Source organism: Sorex fumeus, unplaced genomic scaffold, assembly GCF_029834395.1.
Source record: "Sorex fumeus unplaced genomic scaffold, SorFum_2.1 ptg000075l, whole genome shotgun sequence".
In the NCBI taxonomy this organism is placed as follows: Eukaryota; Metazoa; Chordata; class Mammalia; order Eulipotyphla; family Soricidae; genus Sorex; species Sorex fumeus.
The window spans coordinates 11,897,100-11,922,828 of record NW_026606132.1 but is presented as its reverse complement, the minus strand read 5'-3'; the positions used below and the strand labels follow the sequence as shown (position 1 = coordinate 11,922,828).

Below are 25,729 nucleotides of genomic sequence, written 5' to 3'. Positions count from 1 at the left end.
TCACTTTTATGTGCTGGGACTAGACACCTTTAGTGATTCAAATTTGAAGCAACATGTTTCCATGCATGAATTATTGTATTTTCTCTAAACCAAAGACAGACTATAGTGTCTTGCTCTTTCCCTCCTGTAGCTAATAATAACTGAACTGATTTACTTCATTTGTTCATAAGACATCGGTCCCACTCTATTTTTAATTAAATATTGCCTTTTTTCAAGATCATCAATCTAGGACTTATTAATACTCTGGAATAAACATGGATTTAAATTAAACTATTTAGCAGTCATTGTGTAGTAGTGTCATAGGAACAAACAATAAACAATTTACATCCCCCAGCAAGCTTCATGCGTCATTTTATTTAATTTAGAATAAATACATGTGAATTAAATTTCAATGAACATAATTAGTATTTGTCACACAGTGATCACTCCCTGAATATTTTGCTAAATAAAGAAATGAGGGAACATGAACTCGTAGACACTCAAGGTCAACAAAAGCCTTTGGGGACCATACCGTCAAACTTTCTTTTTGCAAAAATGGAAAAATCAAAGCAGAAATTTTGGAATGACTTATCCAAGTCAAGCTCAAAGCTATTTAGACTCCATTCTGTCTCAGGTGGATCTGGACCACAGTTGTCTCTAGGACATGGCACACGCAACCTCATATGAAAGCTGGGGGCTTGCAGAGCAACAAATCTGCTGTGTTGTGTTGTGTTTGAACACATTCTTCTGAGTGTTCTGCTGAATGTTGCATTTGGGAAGCGTCTCTGTGAATGAGTCAATAAGAAACATTTTGGGAAACTTAAAAATAAATTTATTGATGCTTATGTTTGAAAGAATTATGTAAGCTAGACTTAACTAGAATAACTTGAAGGAAATCAGCAAGAGTAAGGCCTGAGTGAGGGTTAATTGAGGGCTGGGAAAAGTAGCTTAGGGGTGGTGAGCGTCAAAATGGTGTTCTAAACATAATTTTGATATTTGTTCTACCTTCACACAATTATACAAAGAATATACAAAGACTGATGGATGTCAATCAAATTTCGCCCAAGCCAAGGTATAAACCAGGGTACTTTATTCACTAATAAGGAGAAAAATCCCTACTAGATCAGGTATGATAGTTGGTCAGCCAACTTCCAGAAAATTCAATGCAGATGGTCTAATTATTACCAATGAAGTTGTTTGGTGAGCACAGAACCAGAAAAGAGGGAGTTGGTTGAGTCATTGGAATGACTCATTTCTGGGAACTGAGTACCACTTCCCTGCTGTTGGGGATGCACCAGTTTAGGAGACACAATGCTCATGTTCTTTAGGCTGGGAAATATGTTCCTCATCAATAGACAGTTCTAGGTTAATTCTTCCCTGAACGATATACTAGTTATAGGTAGCAAAGTAAATATTGTCTTCTTACTTTTAAAATCATTTCAGACAGGGGCTATAGTCCTGGGTTAATGTGTGCTTTCTAGTCACAGTGACTTAGTAGCTTCCATGGGCACCCCTCTGGTCACTGTGCTGTAACAACAAAAACACTGTAAGGAAACTATTTCAATGGTTCAGTCCTTCCAAGGTGTATGCATTGTACATAATGATGTAACTCTTCCAACCCACATTCTTCAGGCACTGCTCCTCTTTCCTGTGCTCTGAAATCAAGCCCAATCCTGAACCAAGACCACGGTAGGGTATACTACACATGTATGTATATAGCATTTCAACAGTATTTTATTTTTAAAAGTAGTTTAAAATGAATTAATTTATTTTTAACTGAATCACAGTGAGAGACATAGTTTCAAATGCAGTTCAACAGTATGAGGCCACTTTTCCCTGCTTTGATACTTGTGCTGCAAAATAGAGAAAGGGAGGGAGGCAGAAAGAGAGAAATGGATTTGGGGATAGAGACAAAAAAAAAGCTAAAGGATCTGGGAATGAGGTTAGAGCAAAAGGAATTAGTGTCTCTGATGAGTTCTGATCTGTCAGCTACTCATGTTCTTTTTTTTTTAGCCTAGTGCTGGTCTTACAAAGGACTAGGTCCAATACCTTGGATACAGATGATGTTTTGGTGGTAGAGCCAAGAAATATATGAAGCCAAGGATTTTTTGTAGGGGAGTAGAATTAGGGAATTGACACGTGGAGCAGACACATCACTCTGATGGGTAGAACAAAGAACTTCGTGGTTTTGTCAAGAACCAGACCAATAAGAACAGTTGTGGTTTTCTATCATACGGTCTACTAATGATTGCATTTCTTATTCTACTTATCCTACTATAGAAGGATTCTAGATAGACTTTTCCCTGTAAAGAGAAGAAGCAGTAGTCACAGAATGTCTGAATTCAATTCTAAAGGGATCTCAATGTCATTAGTTAGGGATCTTATCTGTTTTCTATGTCAAATATGTCTACCATAGAAATACATTCTTCTTTAAGTGAGCTTTGTTTTTTCCTTAATCCAGTTAACATACCGGGATACCTTGGTATATATACCATATTTCCCTTTCACTGCACACTCTTCACCCCAGCTAATAATTCCCGTTAAGAAATTGACACCTTCCACTTCAGTAACATGGGGTCCCCCACTATCTCCTTGGCAAGAATCTTTCCCTCCCTCATGGTAGCCAGCACAGAACATGTTATTATAGATGGTGAACTTGGTAGAGCGAAGGCATGTGGCACGTTCTACAAGAGGGACTTTAAGATACTGAAGAATGGTAGCTGATCTCCCTCTGTGGAAGACTTTTCCCCAGCCACTCACAAAGCCAGATCCAAACTTGAGGAAGATGTTTGTATACTCTTTGTCAGCAATGCAAATAGGTGTTACATAGTTGTTCAGTATTAAAGGTTTGTCCAATTCCAGAAGAGCAATGTCATTGCTGTACTTATTAAATGATGCATTGTAGTTGTGGTGAGGAATAGCTCGAATCACTTTTCGTGTTTGCTCGGTATGCTCTATCTTATCAATGTTGTGTTCACCTGTTGAAAGTAAATGTCTTTTCAAGTCACAGTTTTTCCCCATAAACACATTTTCGTTATGTCTACCCAGCCTCATCCACTTAGCTAGCTGCTTAGTTTTTGCCTATTGAAAGTAAATATCTCATTAGCTACAAATAGTATTGCACATAAAGTTAGATATTTTTCCCCAAAGATCCACTCAGAGTCACTGAAGTAATTGTCAGTCTAGTATCAAGTACCTTAATGTGATATTGTCATGAGAGGCCATGCACATTTTTTAGATCAAGAAAACATTTCAGATACATCCTGGAAATTATGGCCCTGGTCACCCGTGCTGTTAAAAATTTTATATAATGATAATGAGTCTACCTGTCATGGATGATCTAGACTTTCCTAATTTCAGGGATTTTGACTCTCTTTTGGTACACAGATAATAAACACTTTCATACAAATGTCATACAACTAGCTGATGCATACAGATAATACACTCTTTCATACCAATGTTAGCTGAGGTATTCCTGCAGATGGTGCCAGGCTCCAGAGATACAAATTATATTCATAGGACACAACGTTTGGGAACATAAAGTCTTGTGGAGAAATGAAAACATCAATGAATAATTGTACCCCACTGAGGTGAGTGCAAATAAAGGACCACCAAAAGAGCATGGGAAATTAGAGAATGGAACAAGTTGGTTTTGAAAATCTAGCCTTCCGCAGGGCCAGAGAGATAGTACAGGGGTTAAGTTGCTTTCCTTGTATCCTGTAGAGCTCACTTTGAATCTTGGCACCACTTATGGTTCCCTGAGCACTGGCAGAGGACACTCCTGAGCACCACCAGGTATGGCACAAACCCTTCCCCCCCCCCAAAGAAAAGCAAATATGGCCCTTCTGCCACTTGTCCTACTTGTTTAACAATGATTCTATAATATTCTATCGGTAAAATATGATATACTAAATATCTAGCAGATCTAGTGATGCTGCAGATCAATATTCTTTTTTTATTTACCTGCCACCACAGTAATTTTAACATCAGGTTCGATGCAATGTGCTGCAGTCACGACCCATTTTTCATTAATGATGGAACCTCCACAGAATGCAGCAACTTTACCATTCAAGAGAACCTATGGAAACAAAATTGTGAAACTTACTATATAATATACTTGATCTAGATTGAAATCAGTATGTGTGCTGTTTATAGGAATGAGCCCAAAGTTGGCTTCTAGGTGCTGTAAGAATTGGAATGTTTCTGGAAAGTGTCAGTTTTACAGATGAATTAGTGTTGCTGGAGCACAATCAAAAAAGCCATTTACGTAACTATCTTGAAAAGAAGATGCAACGAGAGCCAGAAGCTCTAGATGAGGCAAATATGAGGAGTGACTTCTTTTGGGTGATCTGGGGCCTTTGGATTTCTTTTTCAGTTGAGTCAGAGTCTACCATGGGATGAATAGTTCATGGGGAAATGGCAGTTACCTTCAGAAATATACTCACGTGACAACTTGAAAACAATAATTACTTAGTCTTAGTTTCTGCGTGCAGAAATATTGCTACAGGTTATATGAGAGAAGAAAACAAAACCTCGGATGTTTTTAAGAGATCTTTCCAAGCTCTTTTGAAACTGACAAATTATTAAATGAGACCAATCTTCTTTAAAGGTTGTACTTAGGATACTCAGTTGTTGAGTGCATTCTTTCATTTCTTGCATGCTCCTATAACTAGATTACACTCCCCCTGGCTGGGCTACCTTTGGTTTTTTTTTTTAATTTTATTGAATCACCTTTGTTTTAAAGAGTTTCACTTAGTAGGTCCTGGTTTGGGGACAAAGTGGGTAAAAATGTTTGAGTGCCACTTTGAACGTTGGCATTGAAAAACTGGCCAGTCAACGATTTCATTAATTGTTCACTGCTCACAGTGGATATAAATATTTTTACCCTTTCACGGGTCCATCAACTTGGAGAATTTCACATCTAGAAAGAGTAAGGGTCTAGAAAGAGTAAGGGTCTTGATCCCGAGCTTCAGGGAGAAAGCTGAGAAGTGCAAACGCTAGAGGGTGCAGTCATCATTTGATAAACCCTTTGTGGGAACCTACTAGAGAGATCCTTTAAAGCACACAGACCTCCAGGCTAATACCTATTCAGAAACCAGGGGAGGGTGGGGGGAAAGGTTAAAATCTTTTAAGTGTAAATGTGAGAAGTCCTTTACAGCTTATTCAAAAGAACTAGGCTGGGGTGGGGGGTGGGAAACAAGGCAACTACGTTGGAGAACTGTGGGGGAAACCCTACCCTTAACAGTATTGTAAATCAAGGTGCCTAAAATAAAAAAGGCAGTATGTTCTTTCTTTGGCATTAATTTACTGAGCACCTACTAAGTTCTAGACAGGAATGCATAGGCCTCCAATAGATCTATGGGGCTGTCTCATTGTGAGCCTTTCTATATTATTCTGTATGCCTATACCCAAAGCTTTTATTTTTCCATACACAAGCTTCTTTCATTCTGGCTGTCATTTCATTTTGAAAAGTTGTCACTGTCACTATCCTTCGGTTGTTCATTGATTTGCTCGAGCGGGCTCAGTAACGTCTCCATTGTGAGAATTGTTACTGTGTTTGGCATATCGAATAAGTTACGGGGAGCTTGTCAGGCTTTGCCTTGTGGGTGAGGTACTCTCGGTAGCTTGCCAGGCTCTGTCTCCAGAGGAATCGAACTCTGGTTGGCCAGGCCAGCCTGCGTGCAAGGCAAATAAAGATACAGTTAATATCAGTGCACTCACCACAATTTACAAAATGAGACTAAAGCATAGTTTTGGATAAACTGAGGTTTAGATATGCACATTATTTCTCCCAAGGTGATTTAGAGTTCAGAAGCAAACCCCAATCTGTCCTCTTTCAGAATTTATGTTCCTAAGCACTTCCTCTAAGTCTGGAAACAATGACAGTAGAATCATCTGAGATACTAGTAAAATGCAGATGTGGGATTTCACCCAGGCTTAATCTAAATGTTTGGTAAGGGTGGGAATGAGAAAAACAATGAAGATCTCTGGAATGTTCCTAGGACATAACCAAGTTTGAAAAATTCTGTTACAGAATCTGTAAAGCTCAGTAATCTTTATATTTTCAAAGTGCTAATTCCAGGCAGATCTGGCTATATAGTCAATGAGATTTGGTTCAAAATGAAAATGAGAGTCCTTTCTCAAAAGCTAGTTTGTGGTGGGGGTGATGGGGGAGGAGAATGGTATGCTCTTGAAGCTACTAAAATACAAAACCTTTCCTGTTCTTCGGTGGCCTCTAGCAAACTGTTGTGGTATTTTTAATTATCTTTTTAATATTTTGCTCCCTGAGACATGTGTATATTTGTGGGACGAGTATAGATTTTCACAGGTGCCCAGGACCTGCACACTACAATTTAGTACGCAAGCATTCTTCAGCTTCCAGAACCACCTCCTACCTATACTGGACAGATGTCTTTTGCCCTAGCGGCAGGGAGGATAAAGCAGTCTCTTTAGATTTGACTTCTGAGGCCATACCCAGTGGTGCTCAGGGATTACTCCTGGTGAGCTTAGGGAACCGTATGTGGTGCAGGGGACGGAAACCAACTTGGCTACATGCAAAGAAAAGACCCTACCCACTCTCCTATCACTCCGACTCCAGGTAAAGCAATCTTAACCTTCCTTTTGGTCTTCAGTTATAGTGGACAATGGAGGGGTGATTCTCAATAGACTGTCAATTGCACACCTTTCGGTGTCGGAAAAGGGTGGAGAAAGAAACCTACTTTCCCCCCCACCCTTTCGCAGTCACCCTACAAATGTGCTAGGACACATTTCTGCTCCTGAAATATTATGTGGCCTTTCTCCTCCAAGATGGCATAGACTGTGTGAACCCAGCTTCAACCATTCCTGTACTTGTACAGGAGGAGGACAGCCATGGTAGTTGGGTGGGGATGAGGAGGGAAATATACTGGGGGGAGGCAAGTTTGGAGATGGTGGTGGTGATTGGGTTGGTGAGGGGGGAAGCAGGGGGGAGTAGAGGAATGGGAGGTCAAGAACCCAGTCCTGGAGAGAGTGAGAGGTAAGATTGTACTGATTTGTGGTTCCATGAACCCCGTGCATGCTCCATTGTCTCATGAAATTGAGTTCAAAAACACAAACGCGAGATATTAAACTTCAAAAGTAAGCTACTCCTGAGTGCAGGGTCTAGTTTGAGTCAGAAGCTCATGAACCTAAGGCTCACCCACAGTGATTCCTATCATCTAGCAACGTGGGCAACATTATTCTCTCCTGATTTCTGTATGGGATGAAGAGATAGCACAGCGTGTAGGGCGTTTGCCTTGCATGCGGCCAACCCGGCTGACCCAGGTTCAATTCCTCTGCCCCTCTTGGAGAGCCCAGCAAGCTACTGAGAGTATCTCACCCGCACGGCAAAGCCTGGCAAGCTCCCCTTGACGTATTCGATATGCCAAACACAGTAACAAGTGTCACAATGGAGATGTTACTGGGCCCAATAGAGCAAATTGATGAACAACGGGAGGACAGTGACAGTGACAGTGACAGTGATTTCCATATATGCAGCTGAATGCAAGTAACAGTTTAAGGAATAACATGCAATAGATAACGATGGTTCTCTTTATATTAAAGGATGGGATTGGTGGAGGGATGGGTGTTCGATCATTGTATGACTGAAACTCAAACATGAATGCTTTGTATCTCAGAGTGATTCAGTTAAAAAAAAAAGGAGGGGATTAGACATGTCTTAACTTAATGGGCTTGTTAGGCCAGACCATATGTTTTCCACAGCCTCTTGCACAGAAACTGGGACACAGCAAGACTGCCAGCGAGTTGCTATGTGATGCTTCTACATTTTTTTTGGTTTTTGTTTTTTTGTTGGATGGCTGAAAAGCATAGTTGTGTTCTTTTAAGACTGAAACGCATTCTTTGCCAAAGCATAACTGCTTTTAGAAATTTTAGCAAACATCTTTGCCAAGAAAAAAAAACAGCCCTAAAACATATTTGCATTTAAAGGTATTACAAAGGACTCGGTTTGGGAATGTTTGCTTGGCTAGTTCAGGATCACAGCTATCTAAATATTAACTGTTTGAAGATGAGCTGTCTGCTTGGCCAAGGCTAAGTTCGTTAGTTCGTTTAAGATATCATTTTGAAGAATGATGGGGGAAATGGGAAAGCATCTGCTCTGATCAAGGCATCTGAGTTCTCATCTACCCAACATGTTCATGTTCTTCATATCCTTACAAGGGCCTGTTTTCTTTTTCCAACACACACTTGTACACGTGATGTGCAAACTACAGGTCCACATATCTGCTCAGTTATCTCTTCAGCCAGACTTAATAGCTGTTTTAATCTTTCTAATCGTATAACTTGAACATGGCCCTTTTTCTTATTTCCCCTCCCTGTCCACCTCCAACTTCAGAGCAATACTCCCCCCTCCCCCACTAAGCTTAGGTACTTGTTCTAGCTCAGATAAAAGCAAAACTATTTTTTGCTTTTTTGTGGGGGTGGGGGTGGGGGTAGGGTGAGGAGAGGGGCGTCACACCTCCTGTTGCTCAGGACATATTCCTGACTCTGCACCTAGGGAATACTCCTAGCAGGGTTTGGGGATAATTCGGGATGCCGGGCATTGAATCCAGTTGACCTCATACAAGGCAAGCCCATTCCCTGTTGTACTATGTTCCTGACCCTAAAGCAAAACAATGTCTGCATGATGTAGGGCTTTTAGGCCATTAGGTGGGATTTTCCATGCTCTTGCCCCTAATTTACTGTTTTTGAGCACAGAGGGGATGCTCATTTTTTTTTTTTGTAAAAGGGTCATTCGGCTGGTTTTGAAACAGATTGCTACTATCACCATCGAGCATCTTAGAGAATAGTAGGTTAAATGTCCTATCCAAAAAAGTCAGGTGAGATCACATATACACTGGAACTGTATCACCGGAGTTAAAAAAAATAGGGGCTAACTTTCTCCAGATGAAGATGTTTCTAAAGTCTTAGAAACTTCAAATAAAAATCCCCCATCCTCAAAAGAGTGAGTTTTGGTTTGTATATCCTAGTGGGAAGGAAAGGACTGGAACTCTGTAGGTAGCTATACAGGTCAAGGGCTCAGGTAGAGCTGAAAAATACTTAAAGATTTAAATGATTGTTTAGGTCAACACTGAATAAAGATTAACAAGCTTAAAGATCGGCCTTGAGGGGCTGGAGCAATAGCACAGGGGGTAGGGCATTTTCCTTGCACGTGGCTGACCTGGGTTTGATTTCCAGCATCCCTTATCGTCCCCCGAGCACTGCCAGGAGTAATTCCTGAGGCCAGAGCCTGAAGTAACCCCTGTGCATCACCGGGTGTAACACAAAAGAAAAAAAAAAGAAAAAAATTGAAAATTGGTCTTGAACGTGATAATGCCTAATAGAAAGAACAAGGAATGCTTACTTGCTTTCTATTTAATTCTCTCTTTTATTAATTGAGGATATGATATTTGAATAATTAAGTGTAAAACACCGAATTGATGCTCACAATAAAGAAGAAAATAGAAAGAACTCAGGTATTTCTTATTCAGTCTGATCAGATCCTAATCCAAAATGGAAAAGGTGGAAGGAGTCTCGGGGGTTATAGTGCTCATACGCAGAACGGTTGGTCCACAGGATCAAGGGGTATGTGACCCCAAACCAAATGAAAACGTTAGAGCCACACCAGGAGCCAAGCAAGAGGGATGCAAGTAGAGCATTTGCCTTGCATGCAGCTCTGAATTTGATCCCCAGCATCTCATATGGTCTCTGACACCAGCCAGGAGTGAACCCTGAGCTCAGATCCAGGAACAAGTCCTGAGCACAGCAGTCTGTGGCCCCAAACCGGCCAACTAAACAAAAATCAAAGCGAATTAAAATAAATGTATTACTCTCTGAAATCTCTTAGTTTTAAGCTGCTGATGAGGTGGTCTATTAGTATATACTTTGTGGTTTATCCCTTTTCTGCCACAGATGTTGGGAGGAGTTGAGGGATGGGGGTGGTGGCTGGAGGGAAACTGGGGTCATTGGTGGTGGGAAGTGTACACTGGTGAAAGGATGAGTGTTGGAACATTATATGACTGAAACCCAATCAGGAACACATGAACAACCTTGTAACTGTATCTCGCTGTGATTTAAAAAAAATTCTCATTCCCTTCCACCCCCGCCCCTCAGTTATGTGGAACTGGAGTTTTGCATCAGTTTCTCTGACACAGTGGGTGTATTCTGTCCCTGTATCATGCCCCTCGTGTCCCCTCTGCCCTCTTGAGGAGTTCTTGCTTCTAGTTTCCCAGTGTTCTAGGGGCTCTGGGTCCATCTCAGGCAAACTGAGGGAAAATAAAGGAGACTCTTTTCCCTGCCTGCACCATTCACAGTCCTTCCTGAAGTCACTCTTGAGAGGGGCTCAGGGCAACAGGAGGGCAAACATCCCGCTATTGCCTTTTGCCTTTGGGAGGGCTGGGAATTGGCAAGCGGAATCATAGCAACTTCTAGGAAGCATCAGTGAGCACCGAGCGAACACCAACCCAGGAATCAGGCTTGGTCCCGCTGCAGTGTGAACGAGATTTATGACAGGTAAACATCTTGCTGGAGCTCAAAACTGGACTGGAGGGCAGTGGATGTCCTACCCTGCTCCAATCTTTCATGGGTGACGTGAGTCAGGACCCCCACTCCCCCCAAGGCATCACTCTCAGGATGGGACTTTGTTCAACTTCCACTGTTGGCACTTAACAGAAAAAGCCCTTGAAGCCTACCGAGTTGCAAATAGCTGTTGGAAGGAAATTATTGCTATTACCAATTCGAAGTTGCAGGGTCTGATTGACCCATCCTTCTAGAAAGCACTTTCTTAAGCAGGGCCAGATTCTATCCACCTCATCTTCCACCCCTAAACTCCCAATGAAAAATCCTCTTTCCCTGTGGCCTTCAGCTCCACAACTCACCTAAACCACTTCAGTGGACTTGGCTTGTCGGGTTTGTACACAGTATTCTTAAGTCCAGAGGAAAATAAAACATCATGGCTTTTCCACGCCCAAGTAATCAATTTACTTGCAGATCCCTTTTTAGAAAGTATTGGCATTTCAAAGTCCTTCTTGGGGGTGGGGATTTTGGACCACACCCTGGGTGATAAGGGTTTATTTAATCTTAGCTCTGCACTAGGCTCAACTGAATGCAAGAAAAATGCTCGACCCGCTGTATGGTATCTCTGGCCCCTAAAAACACATTTGTAAAGGGGCATACATGGCTAAATAGTATTTCGTTAGCCATCAACTTAATATCTGAACTGGCTGCTGCTTGCTTTTTTCTTGATACCTTGCATGTAACAGGTGTGTCTGCAGTCAAATCATGGATTTCCCCCTGCAGATTAACTCCCTTGTGGTAGAGCTGACTCATCCCCGAATAAGAGAGAGTCACATGAAGTTTTCTTGAAGTCTAAAAGTGACTTTTGGTGTATGAGGCATCATAATTGAGAGCCTCCTGCTTTGGAAGCCTATGCACATGAGTTCAAATCCCTGGTGTCCCACATGCACTGAGCACAATCTCGGCAGTTTTCCTCTTTGAACCTGGCAAAGCCCCTTACTTTCTGGGATGCTTCCAGCACTGGAAGTGATTTCCACCTGCATTACAGTCAGGTGTGTGTGTGAGCACCGCAGCAACGGGGCTGCAATTCCACTTCCCCACACAACACCAGAGCAGCAATCAGAAAGATATGCAGGCAATATGGCCAGGAAACATGGTCCCTGACAAACATATGTGGGAGAGCTGCACTGATCCTCAGTGAGCACTACCACTATAACTCTTGTTCCCACCCTCCCACACACACACACACACTGAGTGTGTTCACAGAGCAGTATGTGGGCCAGCACAACTGAGTGCAAAGCTCAGTGAACACTGTGGCTGAGCATGTGAACACCACTAACTGATTTGTGACTGCCACCAAGCATCACAACCAGGTGTGTGTGTGTGTGTTTGGTGACCCTTTCTCACCAAAACAAACCCCCAACATCACCATCAACAGCAATAAAGGGATAGGAAAAGATTTAACTTAAAAAAATTGGAGCTTTGTAAATCTAGTGTGACTTGCAGTTTTAAACGGAAGTAGCCTTTCCTAAGACACTGGATAGAGGTGGCATGGAGAGTTTTTTGGTGAGGAAAGAAACTGTGCAGAAGTATGGCAGGGTCTAAAGTATCCTAGATAGCATCTCAGGTCTTCACCTTGAAAAACAATGAGACCTAGTGTTTTGTACTCAGGAAATCAGTCATCTTGGTTCCTGCCCATTGATTGTGAAGTGAAGGTGCACACACACACAGGCACACCTGTGCATGAGGATTTGAACATTTCAAATGATCTCAGCTACACTGGTTTGGAAAGAGATGAACTAAGTTTTCAGTGAGGAGGATATGAAAACATGAGAAATTTAAATCATTTGTATATTCTTCTGCACGGCAACCGTCCTGTATGTGTAAAAGTAAAAATAGCTGCTAGAGTTACTAGAATGTCTTTTGAGTAAAGACTTAGGCTGTTAAAACATTGGCAAGCATCTGGCTTCAAGAGGGTGGGTGGTGAACAGAGATTCTGTGACTACTACAAGGAGACTTACAACTCCTCCTCCCTTTCTAAAAGCCCTCATTTTAGTACATTTGCCATTTCAGTTCTTAATGAGAACAGGGGGCTGGAGCGATAGCACAGCGGTAGGGCCTTTGCCTTACAAGCAGCCAACATGGCCGACCCGAGTTCAATTCCTCCACCCCTGTCGGAGAGCCTGGCAAGCTACTGAGAGTATCTCGCCCGCATGGCAGAGCCTGGCAAGCTACCCGTGACGTATTTGATATGCCAAACACAGTAACAACAAGTCTCATGATGAAGACGTTACTGGGCCCGCTCGAGCAAATTGATGAACAACGGGAGGCCCGTGACTGTGACCAATGAGAAGAGAATAATGGTAAGGCCACAAGGAAACAGTATGAGCTCAAGAAGCATAGGTGCTGGGAATTAAAAAATACTGTGTTTTTTTTTAACAGAAATTATAGTAATACAAAACACACTTGGGTTCCACACAACACAATGCTCTACACCCCTCCAGCTCAAAGAAGTTAAAAATTATAAAGGAGGATTGTTAGTTCTAATGAATCTAATCCCTGAAAGTTGAAAACCTAAATGAATAAAAATGCACAAGAACACAAATAGTGTAATTAGAGAGCATTAGACATATGGATGCTAAGTAAAATGAAAGCATAGTTACAATGAGTGAGCCCTAAAAGGATTGCTCAGAAAGAGGTAGATGGAGAATGTCAACCTTAGGAGGAGTTAGTTGTGAAGGAGAGGAATGGTGTGTGGATGAGTTAAGGAAGGAGCATGATGGATAGAGGAACATACTCTGGTAGGGTACTTAAGGAAGGGTTGGGGATATGTGTATAGGAACATATGTTGTATTATGTTGGCTATAAGATTTAGTTGAACAAATAATGGTAAAAGAAAAACAAGATAAAAGAGAGGGAATATAAAACACATTCTTAGTGTAATGGTTTGCCATCACTCTTCAGGACCATTCTCCACAGTATCTGTGTCAATCCCCACTGCCTACTACTTGAGAAAATTGCAGGAAACCTGAAGAATACTGGCCAGATAAAGAACTAATCTCAGAAAATTACAGTGGTAGTTAAACTAGGGAACTCTCCCCTGATCCTGGCTTAAACTGTTACCTGATTGACAACCACATGTCTTTAAAGCTTTTGACTTCTGATGGCAAAAATGCAGACCTCCGTTGAGAAAGTATTTTAGAATAAGGTAAAGGTAAAGGTAAAGGCCCTCCCGTTGACCATCGATTTGCTCGAGCGGGCCCAGTAATATCTCCATTGGAGACTTTGTTGTTACTGTGTTTGGCATATCGAATACGTCACAGGGAGCTTGCCAGGCTCTGCTGTGCGGGCGAGATACTCTCGGTAGCTTGCCCGGCTCTCCGAGAGGGGTGGAGGAATCGAACTCGGGTCGGCCATGTTGGGTGCGTGCAAGGCAAACACCCTACCGCTGTGCTATCGCTCCAGCCCTCATTAAATAAAACCCTCATTAAATGAAACCCTCATTAAATAAAATCCTCATTAAATTACTGCAAAATCCTAAGATCATTGACACTAAGGCATTTTATGTCAAACTAAACTATTGTCAGTACTGTCCAACAGAACTTTCCGTAGTGACCGAAGTGCTCGTATAATTATGCTGTCTAGTACAATAACCACATATGGATACTAAGCATTTGAAATGTTCTGACTTAAGAAATGAATTTTTAATTTTATTTTAGTGGGATTTAATTCAAATGTCAGTACCCACATATGGCTAGTACTTACTTGAGCCTTTTTTGCTTGAATGAGCAGCCTGATTTCCTTGTGTCAGGGACCTAATTTACTCTGGTGAAGTGACACAGGCTTTAGCTACAGACTCAGTTACAGCCCAACTTTTGCTACCAATTGAACTCTTGGTTGTTATATCAACAAGGCACATAGTTTCCAACAAGGCACAACAAGGTACATGGTTTACCTACAGATTATGCCTGGAAAAATGTGGGTCTAGGTACCATGAGTCCACAATTTGGTGTTTGGAAGCAAATTCAAGTTTGATTCCTTTGGTCCAAGGGGTTTCAAATGGTAGTGCGTGTCAGAATCACTTGAAAGGCATGATATGGCATAGATTGCCCCTGCTTCCTCACATAGGAGCTTCCCATCCAAACGTCCTAAGGTACAGCATTAATATTTGCATAACAAATTCCTCCCTGATCCTGATGCTGCCACACCACTATCTCATATCCTGTTTCCTCTTACCCAGTTTGGGCTTTAAACCTTAATAATACTTTAAAAGAAATTGAATTTACACTGGAACTTGAGACTTAATTTTCACAGTTCTCCCAAGACCTGACACTGTAATAATACCTTGAGCCCCCAAATCTTTGACCCACTTCCAGACAAGCATCAGTGATTCTTGGAATCCTGCTCTATTTCCCTCATGTCAGACTCTCCTTGTCTTTGTGTAATAGCTACCCTTGAATTTCTCTCTCATCAACTGCTCGTCCACAGAAGCTTTGCCATATTTCTTACTGCTCTAACCTGCCTAAACACTTCTCTCATCCAGTTAGGTTGATCCAGTGTTCTAGCCTCAGCCTCCCATCTGGCTTGCTCCTTGTCCACTAACATCTAGTTTTGACATATCATCAATATAGAGTACCTGCCAAGGAAATTGACCTGGTATGGCGCTTTCTCCACCAACAACTCTAGTGAAGTCTTTAAATGAGTGGTTGCTTAAAGTGATGTTATCTGAAGTTTCTTCAGCTTCAGTAGAATTTTCAAATTCTATAATGGAAAAAACATCTTCAGCCCGGGTAAGCTTCATAGGAATTTGGGGAACAGAAACTCTTCCACATGGAAATGGCACTAGAAAAAATAATTTAGGAAAAAATTAGTATTCTACTATGCTCCTTGGCAAACAGAGCTTATATTACAAAAATCGAGAATGAGGTTCAATCTTGTCACTGCTGAGAAGCAGGCCCATCAATATTTTAAAAATCTAATCAATGACTATAGCCTCAAACTAAAAGGTTAATTGCATTATTTTTATGGAATGTTTTCAAACCTTCATGAAGAGAACATTTGGCTCTGGAATCCATCATCTTTACAGAAATAGAATAGGTGTTCCAGAAATTAAATTTGATAAGACTTTTATAAAGTTGAATGAATGACTTTATTTCATTTTTTAAACTAAGCAATCCTACTTCCTAGCACTGTCCCTGAATGCCAGTGTAATGATTGGTGTCATGTAACTTTAACTTTAAGTGAGAGACTTTTGTTTGTTGTTAAAAGGATTTATTTGGTAGCCTAGGATGCCTTCTATATTCCAAGGTGGACTTTAGGTATCTCTCTGGGAAATCACTGTGATTTAATTTTCTAAATATCAAGTATTAACCAAATGAATTATTAATAGGGTTATCACAGTCACAGACAACTGGGAACCCAATATTGCCTTGGGTGGTTTTATTTTCTAAAGAAATCATCTGCTGATACATTGGGAGCAACCAGAATGGAAATTTATAGTCAAGCAAAGAGACCTCACATTTCATTTTTATTTCTCACGTTCATTCTTGAAACATTCCTTATAACAGACATCTCTATAGCAACCAGCTGCAGAAAAGTATCATGAAGACAGCATGTGGTTGGGAAAACAGGAAATTAGTTCAGAATACTTATGTATAAATATAAATCACCAACAATGGCTACAGAGAAGGGACCATTACTATTGAATGGGAGAAAATCTTATTTTAGTTTGGCCTACTTTGGCTAAAGCTAAGGCTATGTTCAAATGCTTGATAGTTGGAGGTGGTTCTTTTATACTTTTTTACCTCTCAGAACATATAAGGGGCTATCTATCTATCTATCTATCTATCTATCTATCTATCTATCTATCTATCTATCTATCTATCATCTATCTATCATCTTCCCAAGATAGGCTAGCTTTGAAGTCTGTCTATAAAGAACAAGCTAGGACAGGCAGAAAGGCTCTTGAAGCACTAAAGACTCTTCACTGCAGCTGTAGAATGTGTATAGTCTTGGCTTTTGCTCCTTTTAAAAAAATTTCCTCTGCCAGATACATTGGTGAGATGGGTATTGAATCCAGTTACAGAGGAATAGCACATGATTTAATATACTCATTTAGTAAGTGGCTTTTGGGAATGCAAAAAAATTGTATTTAGTTTGTTTCAAAAAGACCCCTCATTTATCAAATATAATTGATTCTGCAAAGGCAGAAAATAAAATATAAGGTTCTACTGCTTTCATTTTCAGAGAACAAATGAGGGTGGAGTTGAAGTGATCTGGATAGTACCAGTACATCGTGGACAAGGCACCATAGTTTCCATGACTGGAAAACATTGCTTAGTTCACTGTGGTGTAGTAGGGATCTGTTAATCAGCCCACATAACTTAGACAGATGCATGTAAGAACCATTCTAACCCCAAGTATGCGAATTCAGTCAAAACCCAAGGAGAGAAAATAATTTTCTCAGGGTAAACCAGCCACACTCTGAAACTATAAGGCTTAAAATTCACCATCTTATACTTAAAGCCAGTTATTCATTCATGTATATTTTGTGGTTTAGTATCCTTATATTAATTTTACTTGGCAAGTAACAAATATGTACAGACTAGGGATAAATTAGGTAGTGGCAATTTAACTGCTTAGGTTGGGTGTGGGAGCTGAAAACTTTGCCAAGGAGGAAAATGTATTGCCTTAATAATACTTTCCCAAAATTAAAAAAAGCCCTATGTAAATCTAACAAATCAATTTCTTATAATAGAAAGGTCGGACAAAAAATTGAAAGTAGAAAAAAATTTAGACTAGACGATTACAGAATTTTTACTTAAATTGATGATACAATTTAGAAAAGTAATTTGTTTACTCTGCTAATCTTTTCTATGATTTCAAAAGGAGAAGATTGTAGGGATGAAAATTATGTAGCCATAGATTCCGGGTTGTAGTGGTGGTGATGGGAGGAAAAATGGGATTATCGTGGTTGTTCAGCTGGTGAAAGGATGGGTGTTGGAACATTGTATGACTGAAATTCAGTCATGAGCAACTTTGGAACTGTATATTTCAAGGGGATTCAATACAAATATAGCACTGTAGCACCGTAGCACTGTCCTCCTGTTCATCAATTTGCTCAAGCAGGCACCAGTAATATCTCCTTTGTGAGACTTGTTACTGAATACGCCACGGGAAGCTTGCCAGGCTCTGCTATGTAGGCAGAATACTCTTGGTAGCTTGCTGGGCTCTCCAAGAGGGATGGAAGGAATTGAACCCAGGTCAGCCCCCATGCAAGGCAAACACCCTACCCACTGTGCTATTGCTCCAGCCCCAATACAAATATAAAATAAAAATTATGTAGTTTAATAAAATATCTTAAAGTTCAAATATACATTTGAAGACTATCATTGAGCTCTAAAATAATGCAGTTAAATTTTGACCTGCTGGTTCACAGGACTTTTGGTCTTCTGCAAGTTGGTATCCTGTAGTGCAGGAGCAAACCACCTTTCTATCGGTGCCCTTTTTACAAAACTGCTTGCATTTTCCGTTCTTAATGCTGCATGTTTCATCTGAAATCAAACAAAGAACACAAACAGAATGATTTAATGTGCATCTCTGAAAAGTACAACAAACTACTGACTCAGTGATAGGTAAAACATGAGCTTGGAGTCATCATGGAGAGAAGCTTGGGAGCCTTGAGCTAAGAGTAGAATGAAAGGTAAAATAAAAGGCAAGAAATATTTTAGATTTGGCATAAAACTGAAGGTTTGAATAACCAACCTTCACTGAATCATAGATTGTTATTAAAATTTTTATCAAAGCATAAAATACTTTAAAAATACCAAAATTCTAGTATGAATTTTCACAGTGAATGCACCTTTATAAACACTAAACAGATCAACATGTATGATATTATCAACATTATAATATTCAATTCTTTTGATCACTTCTTTTTTATTAGTGAATCACCATGGGGTACAGTTACAAACTACAAACTTCCATGTTTGCATTACAGTCATACAATGATTGTTTACCCATCCCTCCACCAGTGCCCATTCTCCCCCATCAATGTTCCCAAACTTTGATTACTTCTAATTACTATATCCATCCTCCTATTGTGACTTCTAACAGTGACACAGTTCTTCTGGTTTATGAACTTTATGTAAACCGAAGCTCACAATATGCACTCTTGTGGTTTTTTTCATTTATAGCATTATTTCTTTGAGCTTCATTCATGTTGTTTTGCATAGCAGTAATATTTATATGCCATATAGTTTTTCATTCTATTACTTAAGTCCATTCCACTAATATCAGTGTTGATGTTTTATTCATTTTACCGTTGATGAATATTTGATTTGACTTTTTGGCTTCTTATGTTCAATGCAGTGATGAACAAGCCTGTACATATCTTTTGACAACATATGCATGCATATTTACTGGATGTATACCTGTGACTGTAGTTATTGGATCATATGTTAAGGTTTAGTAACTACTGCCAAGTGTTTTTATAAGACAACTGTACAGATTTACATTCCCACCATTAAGTGTATGTGAATTCTAGTTATTGGATATTTGTATTGCAGATAAATTTTTCCTCCTCTTTGAATTCTTTTGACCTTAAGTAGCATAAATTGCTGGGTGGAAGTTCATAATTCTAATATAATCCAGTTTACCCAAGCAAGCAAATTTGAAGCTGGGCAAGGCGGGCATATATCAGCGCAAAAGATTTAAGTAGGGCCCTAAAGGTAGCTAAATGCTAAAGATATTACACATTGACAGTGATAAGCATTCCAGTGGCCCCATTTTTCTTCACTATGTCAGAGTAGAGAAAAATGTGAGAGTATCTTTTTTTTTACTCAGCCTCCCTTACTGTTATATCTTTCTTTGTCTCTTGTAATATTTTCTTTGACCTTTGCATTCCATTGTGTTCAATATTAAGGTACTTTGTTGGCTCCTTTTTGTTAGCTTAACGAAAAGCATTTGCATTCCTTAATTTTAGGAGAGAGGTAAAATTCCCTTTTAAAGTTTTAGTTTAGTTACCACTATCTCTTTATTCAGCAGCGTACAATTAGACTGTGAACAGCAGACTGAAAATTGTCGGTAACCCCAATTTACTTTGACTCCTGATAATTTGATGTATTCCTGTCATTTTGTGCTCTGCGTTCTAATGACTGTGCTTCCCCATTGTTTCTCCTGTGCAATCTCAATCACAGGAAGGTTCATAGTTCAGGACTTGCTAGCTGTGATTTGACATCGAGGCACTGAATGTCCTGTGATCTTTCTGTGTGGTCCATTGTGTACCATATAGAAAAGCAGGCCAGTGAACACCTCATGGGTTGAACTTTTGACTACTGGGGACCAAATTCTAATGGGCATATTATTTCATTTTTTGTCCCCACCAGGTAGACTACCCTGAGGCTTCTGGGGAAAGAGTTGGGGGAAAAAGGAGCAGTGATGAACACTCATGCACCCTCTCATTGGCTGCTTTCCTCCCTGACTCCCTCATCCAAACTCTTCCCTCCTAGAATTGACCCCAAAAGAAATAAGATTCTTATTTTTTTTCCTGAAGAAACCCAGGCTGACAGAGTAACTGTATGATTTGTGATATACTGTGGCTTTTGGTAAGCATTGGATCTAAATCTTTGAATTCTATGTTATGTAGGCCAGCTGAGACTGATGGAAACATCAATTCATGTTTCTTAACTGGATTTTCTATAACTATGAGGAGGAGGCAAATTTGCTGTTGCCAAGTGGACACAGAAGCCAGCCGCTTTTTCTTTGCTACTAATAATCCACTAAGTGTCTGACCCAAAAATATGCCACTTGGTTCTTTTGATAGATTTATTTCTTAGCAACCTTTCTCCTCATAAGTGGTAACAACAACCCCAGATTCTCGTCATGTTACTCACTCTCATTTTGTTGTTATGGAGTCACAGTAGGGTATTCAGACAAATTAAATATGGCTTGTTGAAAGTGTTCTGGCAAGGTGAGATGGAGTTTGGTGATAGGTACAGCTTAATCTGGCCCAGACCATGCTCACCCGCACGGCAGAGCCTGGCAAGCCACCCGTGATGTATTCGATATGCCAAACACAGTAACAACAAAATCTCCAATGGAGACGTTACTGCACAAGGGTAAACAACAGTTAAAGAAGCCCTGTGGCTTTCTCAATTCTGATCCTATGTCCATGACTTAGTAACCATGCCTCAACTTCATTTTCCTCATTTGGCATTTGCTTTTTGTGGTCTAGTATGTTGTTGGTGCTGCAAGTCTCTGATCTGGTTTGTATATGCCTTGGGAGATATTGCTCCCCAAAGCAGTAGTCTTTTCTCATCAGATCAGGGTGCGAAAACTCTAGACACAGGATAAATACCACAAGGAATTCCAGCTGAGAGATCTGCGAGATCTCTTGTTTAGGTTCTAAGAACTGTCCACCTGAGACATCTACCTGTGTCATTTATGGATCAAAGCACCTAGATAGCAAGCACCATGTACCCTCTCGGTGTCCCCTATATACAACTAGCTCAGTGCCTAGAATATTTGGTGCAGAGCTCCTGAAAGCAATTGGTTGCTTCCCTCTACATTAGCACAAACATCTCTTTCTCATTCTTCTCCACCTGCAAAATTTATCACATTCCGCTTTATTTACTCTGCTTTCATTTTCCCTGATCTTGTCACTGATGTGAAAACCCAAGCACGGACAAAAATGTTCTGTTTAACAAGTTTACCACAGAGCATGCTGTTATTCAATAAAACTCAAGATGATTTCTTTCCTCCACTCCACAGAAATACACAAGAAATAATCCTGCGATGTATTAGCAAGTGAAACAAAAAGTGTTTATATGCTTGTGATTTATTTTTTTCCTTTAAGCCTCTGGGGACATGCCATATCCATTGTAGTCATCAGAAAGAATGGGGATGACAAGTTATTAACAGACCCTGGAACTCTCTGTAAAGGACTCAGGTGTGATTTGTAGCTGACGACATGCAGTGGTCTGTATTTCAGCTGAAGGATCATAGCATTTTTAAAATTAACTGTTGTTCTACAATTTAGACTATGTGCCCCGAATGCTTGCCTCTCTACTGGAGATAAGCCTGCTGATCAGGAGAAAGGTAAACAAGAGACAACAGGTTCCTAACAGTGGAAGTGTCCTTTTCCTTTCTGAGCTGAATGAGGATGGTGGCTTGGAGCCCAGATACTCCACTGCCTGTTTTATCTCCTGGCTTTTGAGGTCCATCTGTAGTTGGGTTTGCAGTAACAAGCTAACATGAGAGTTTGCAGATGCTTTTAGAAAATTCCTATATTAAGTCTGAAAAGAGATGAAGGATTTTTCTAAACCTTGAACGATGGGGGATCAATACTCCCGAGAGGCCAGGTGTCATGGTGGGTATAGAGTTTTAACCACATCAAGAGTATATCCGAATCCCAGTGTATTAGGGTGGTGCCAGTTGTTGGCACTTTTGCTAGGTGTTGTGCATTCCATAGTACCACAAACACAGCAAAACCTCTTCTAGAAGTGTGGTGCATCGATTTACATTCTGCAGGGTTACACCCTCCTTTAACATGTCTCTAGTTTTGAAGTAAAGACATTTAAGAATGTTTCCTGCTACACGTCATTTTCTATTATGCTTTACCACAAAGTGCCCTTCATTCTTCCTTAAGACTAATTGAAGTATTTGTTATCTCCACTCCAGTAGTTACTTAAACTGATAATAAGTAAATACTTCAGAGATTTCTACAGGTTTCCATAACAGCAAGATCAAATTTGTGTAGGTAAATCTGAATTTGAAATTATAACCTTTCAGATGAAAGTAGTACTTCAGAGAGCTGGAACCAGTCAACACACCCACAGGGAAGGCAATCCAGCTGCTAGCTTTTGTGCCACATGTGTTTACCTGAAGGAATGGGAGTCAAAGCAAGGCATCAAACTCTACACATTTTTCTCTTTCCTTTGAAATGGTTTTCCCTGCTACATTTTCGTTGTCTTTAATGCTATTTTGTCTTTCAGATCTCAGAGCAACACAGTCAATAAACCCACCTGAGTCCTGAAAGCATTTTTAAACATTACAGGTGACTCAACCCCAACCCCCACCCTCACACACCAATAGGTTAACTGCAGCTCTTACGTTTCACTTGTTTTATGCTATGTACGTGGCAGGGGGATTACTGTAATGCCTTGACGAAGTGCTCCTAATTTTCTGCTCTACCATTAGTCATTAGTCATCTAGCCTATGGTGTTAAATTCCTTCCCTGCGATTGCATCTTTATTCTTTTGGAGTTTCAGAATAAAAAAAGAATTTGTATTAGCACAATCTCCATGGTCACAAAATCATTTACTTTTCATGATGATGGTCCTAGTAAGCTTGCATCTTGAGGTAATAAACTGTAGGGTAAGGACTTTAGGATTTTTGTTACAATAGCCTCAACCTTTAAAAACATTACGGGCTAGGAGAAGTAGAAGATGCAGTGATCTTAGATTTGCTATCTAACTTTTTAATGTAGGCAGTTGTTCACAGTTAGGATGGGCTCTGATTTTTTGTCAGCAAATTAAACATGATATGACTTGTGTGCAGAGGAGTGCCTCTAATATGGGAATAACTTTGCCATACCCTAGCTCTGCACTTAACTGGCTTCCACAGTGGGCTTAATTTTCTCTGCATTTTGTAGGTAGTGACTAGAAGCCTGGATTTTGATCAGCAAAACAAAAGTTCAGACAGCTAGAGAGATAGTACAGCAGGTAAGGCGCTTGCTTTATATGTGGCTGATGAGGTTTGATCCTTGGCATCCCATATGGTACCCTGAGCTCCACCAGGACTGATTCGGGAGCACAGAGCCAGGAGTAATCCCTGAGCACATCTGGGTGTGCCCTCCAAGCAAAAACAAACAAAAAACAAAAGTCCAAAATCCTGGACCAGCCATTGACTACCTCTGTGATTTTCACTTATGTAAACTATAGTTTTAAAATCTGCAGAAAAATATTACGATAATGGTCACGATCACGATCACAACCATCCTGTTTTTTGTCGATCGCCTTGAGCAGACCCCAGTAACGTCTCCTTTGTCCTAGCCCTGAGATTTTTTAAAAAGTGCCATATTCAAGGCTCTTTCAGGGTTAGGAAAATGAGATCCATCATTGTTACTGGTATTTGGCATATTGGGTACGCCACGGGGAGTTTGCCAGACTCTGCCATGTGGGCAGGTTACATTCAGTAGCCTGCCAGTTTGTCCAAAGTAAAAATGAGATAATAAGATGTCGCGCGGCCGCAATGATAATGGTACTGACTGATTATGGTTCTGATGAATATTAATAAGTAAATAGAACATTATTATCACTTATTATTGCCTAAAATATATCATTACTGTTCTTTACGTAGTTATATAGCTTTTTAAAAATTTTTTCATAGTTTTAGCATCCTTTTTTATTGAGTCATCATGAGATACACAGTTACAAAGCTGTTCATGATCAGCTTTCAGGCCTGTAATGTTCCAACACCCAGCACTGCACCAGTATGCATTTCTCACCACGAATACCCCCAGTTTCCCTCCCACCACCCCACCCCCATTTCCAGCCTGCCTATATGGCTGGCATTTTATTCTCTCTCTCTCTCTCTCTCTCTCTCTCTCTCTGGGCAGTATGGTTTGCAATACAGATAATGAGAAGTTATCATGTTTGTTTCTTTACTGACTTTCATCATGCAGTTCTTATCCAGAGTGGTCGTTTCCAAGTCTCATTGCCAGAGTGATCCCTTCCCTATCCCAAATTCCTTCTCCCCCAGAACCTGAGGCAGGCTTCCAATCATGGACCAATGCTCCTGGCTCGTGTTTCTACTGTCCTTGGATATTAGTTGCATACTATGTTTTTTGTGTTCCACAAATGGGTGCAATCATTCTAGTTATATAGCTGCTTGAATTCATGTACTGGAAACTATGACTACAGATTCAGTAAATTTTTGTAGGCTGTGAAAGCATATGTTCTATGAATGGAACAGAGATAATAAAAACAAGAAAATTCTACCACTTAGATGAACCTGGAGACCATTATGTCTAGTCAAATAAGTCAGCCACAGAAGGACACATATTTCATGATTTCACGTCTATGAGGTATTTAAAACTGTCAAGTGTGTAGAATTGAATACTATAACTGTGACTTCCAGGGACTGGAGTGGGGGTAGAAATGGACAGTTTCTGTTCAATGTAGGGAGAATTTCAACATGAGTACATTCTAGAACTTTGCTGCACACATTGTGCCTATTGCCAACAATTAAGCATTGTATACTTCAAAAATTAAGAGATAGATCCCATGTTTTGTTTTCTTTATTATAATAATAAATATATGTATCTACTTTTTGGTGGTGCCAGGGGGAAAATCATGCTATTATTATTGCAGTGCTAATGATCAATCTAATTATTTGCGGCTCTGTACCTGTGCTTTATCATTGAGTCACAGCTATAGTGCCCAAAATGCATGTTTTTTTTTCTTTTTGGGTCACACCCGGCATTGCACAGGGGTAACTCCTGGCTCATGCACTCAGCAATTACTTCTGGCAGTGCTTGGGATACCAGATGTGATGCTGAGAATTGAACCCGGGTTGGCCACATGCAAGGCAAAGACCCTACCCGCTGTGCTATTGCTCCAGCCCCACAAAATGCAGGTTTTAAGAGAAAATTGTGATATGTTAATATTGCACTTTCTAATTTAATCATATTTCAAAGGAAAACTTTGAGCCATTAGTAATCCAAAAGTAGTTACTTACGTAATTCACAATTCCTTCCTTCGAATCCTTCTAGACACCAACATACATAGGAATTCACATCATCCTTACACAGGCCGCCATTTTGACATGGACTGGATTCACACTGATCTCCATCTTTGAGGTAAATAAGAATTTGAATTGGCATATGAACTGCTTAGAATTCCCAGTCATCCCTACACAGATACATAGGAGGAAGAGGTTCTTGATTTTAGGGTCAGAGCAGATCTGCTGACCTGGAAAGGAGATATTTGTGGGATATCCCTGTCTTCTTGAGTTTCTTAAGAACCCAAAGATTTTTATAATACCACCTTGCAAAGTTTCCATGAGAATACATGTATATAGTTTATGTAGCACAAAGGGAGATGTAGTGGGGAGAAGGGCAGAAAATTATAGAAATCCACTATGTCAGCATAGGTGAGAAGGATATTCAATCCATTTTAATAGAATGATAGCAGAGGCCATGCTAAATTAACACGTAGCA

The 25,729-nt window shown here is 40.2% G+C and overlaps 1 protein-coding gene across 3 annotated transcripts in view; it reads right to left on the bottom strand.

The window, feature by feature from the left end:
* Positions 1–334: 334 nt before the first annotated feature.
* Positions 335–25,729, bottom strand: part of F9 (coagulation factor IX) — a 37,475-nt gene continuing 12,080 nt past the window's right edge. For 2 of the 3 annotated variants that reach the window (XM_056130324.1, XM_056130325.1), the window contains exons 4-8: positions 25,249–25,362; positions 17,934–18,062; positions 15,146–15,351; positions 3,943–4,057; positions 335–2,957 (exon numbers count right to left, since the gene is read on the bottom strand). In XM_056130324.1, coding sequence (XP_055986299.1) covers positions 2,410–2,957; positions 3,943–4,057; positions 15,146–15,351; positions 17,934–18,062; positions 25,249–25,362 — 1,112 coding nt within the window. In that variant the 3' untranslated portion in view covers positions 335–2,409. The remainder of the gene's footprint in view (positions 2,958–3,942; positions 4,058–15,145; positions 15,352–17,933; positions 18,063–25,248; positions 25,363–25,729) is intronic. The other variant, XM_056130326.1, reaches the window with a different exon arrangement.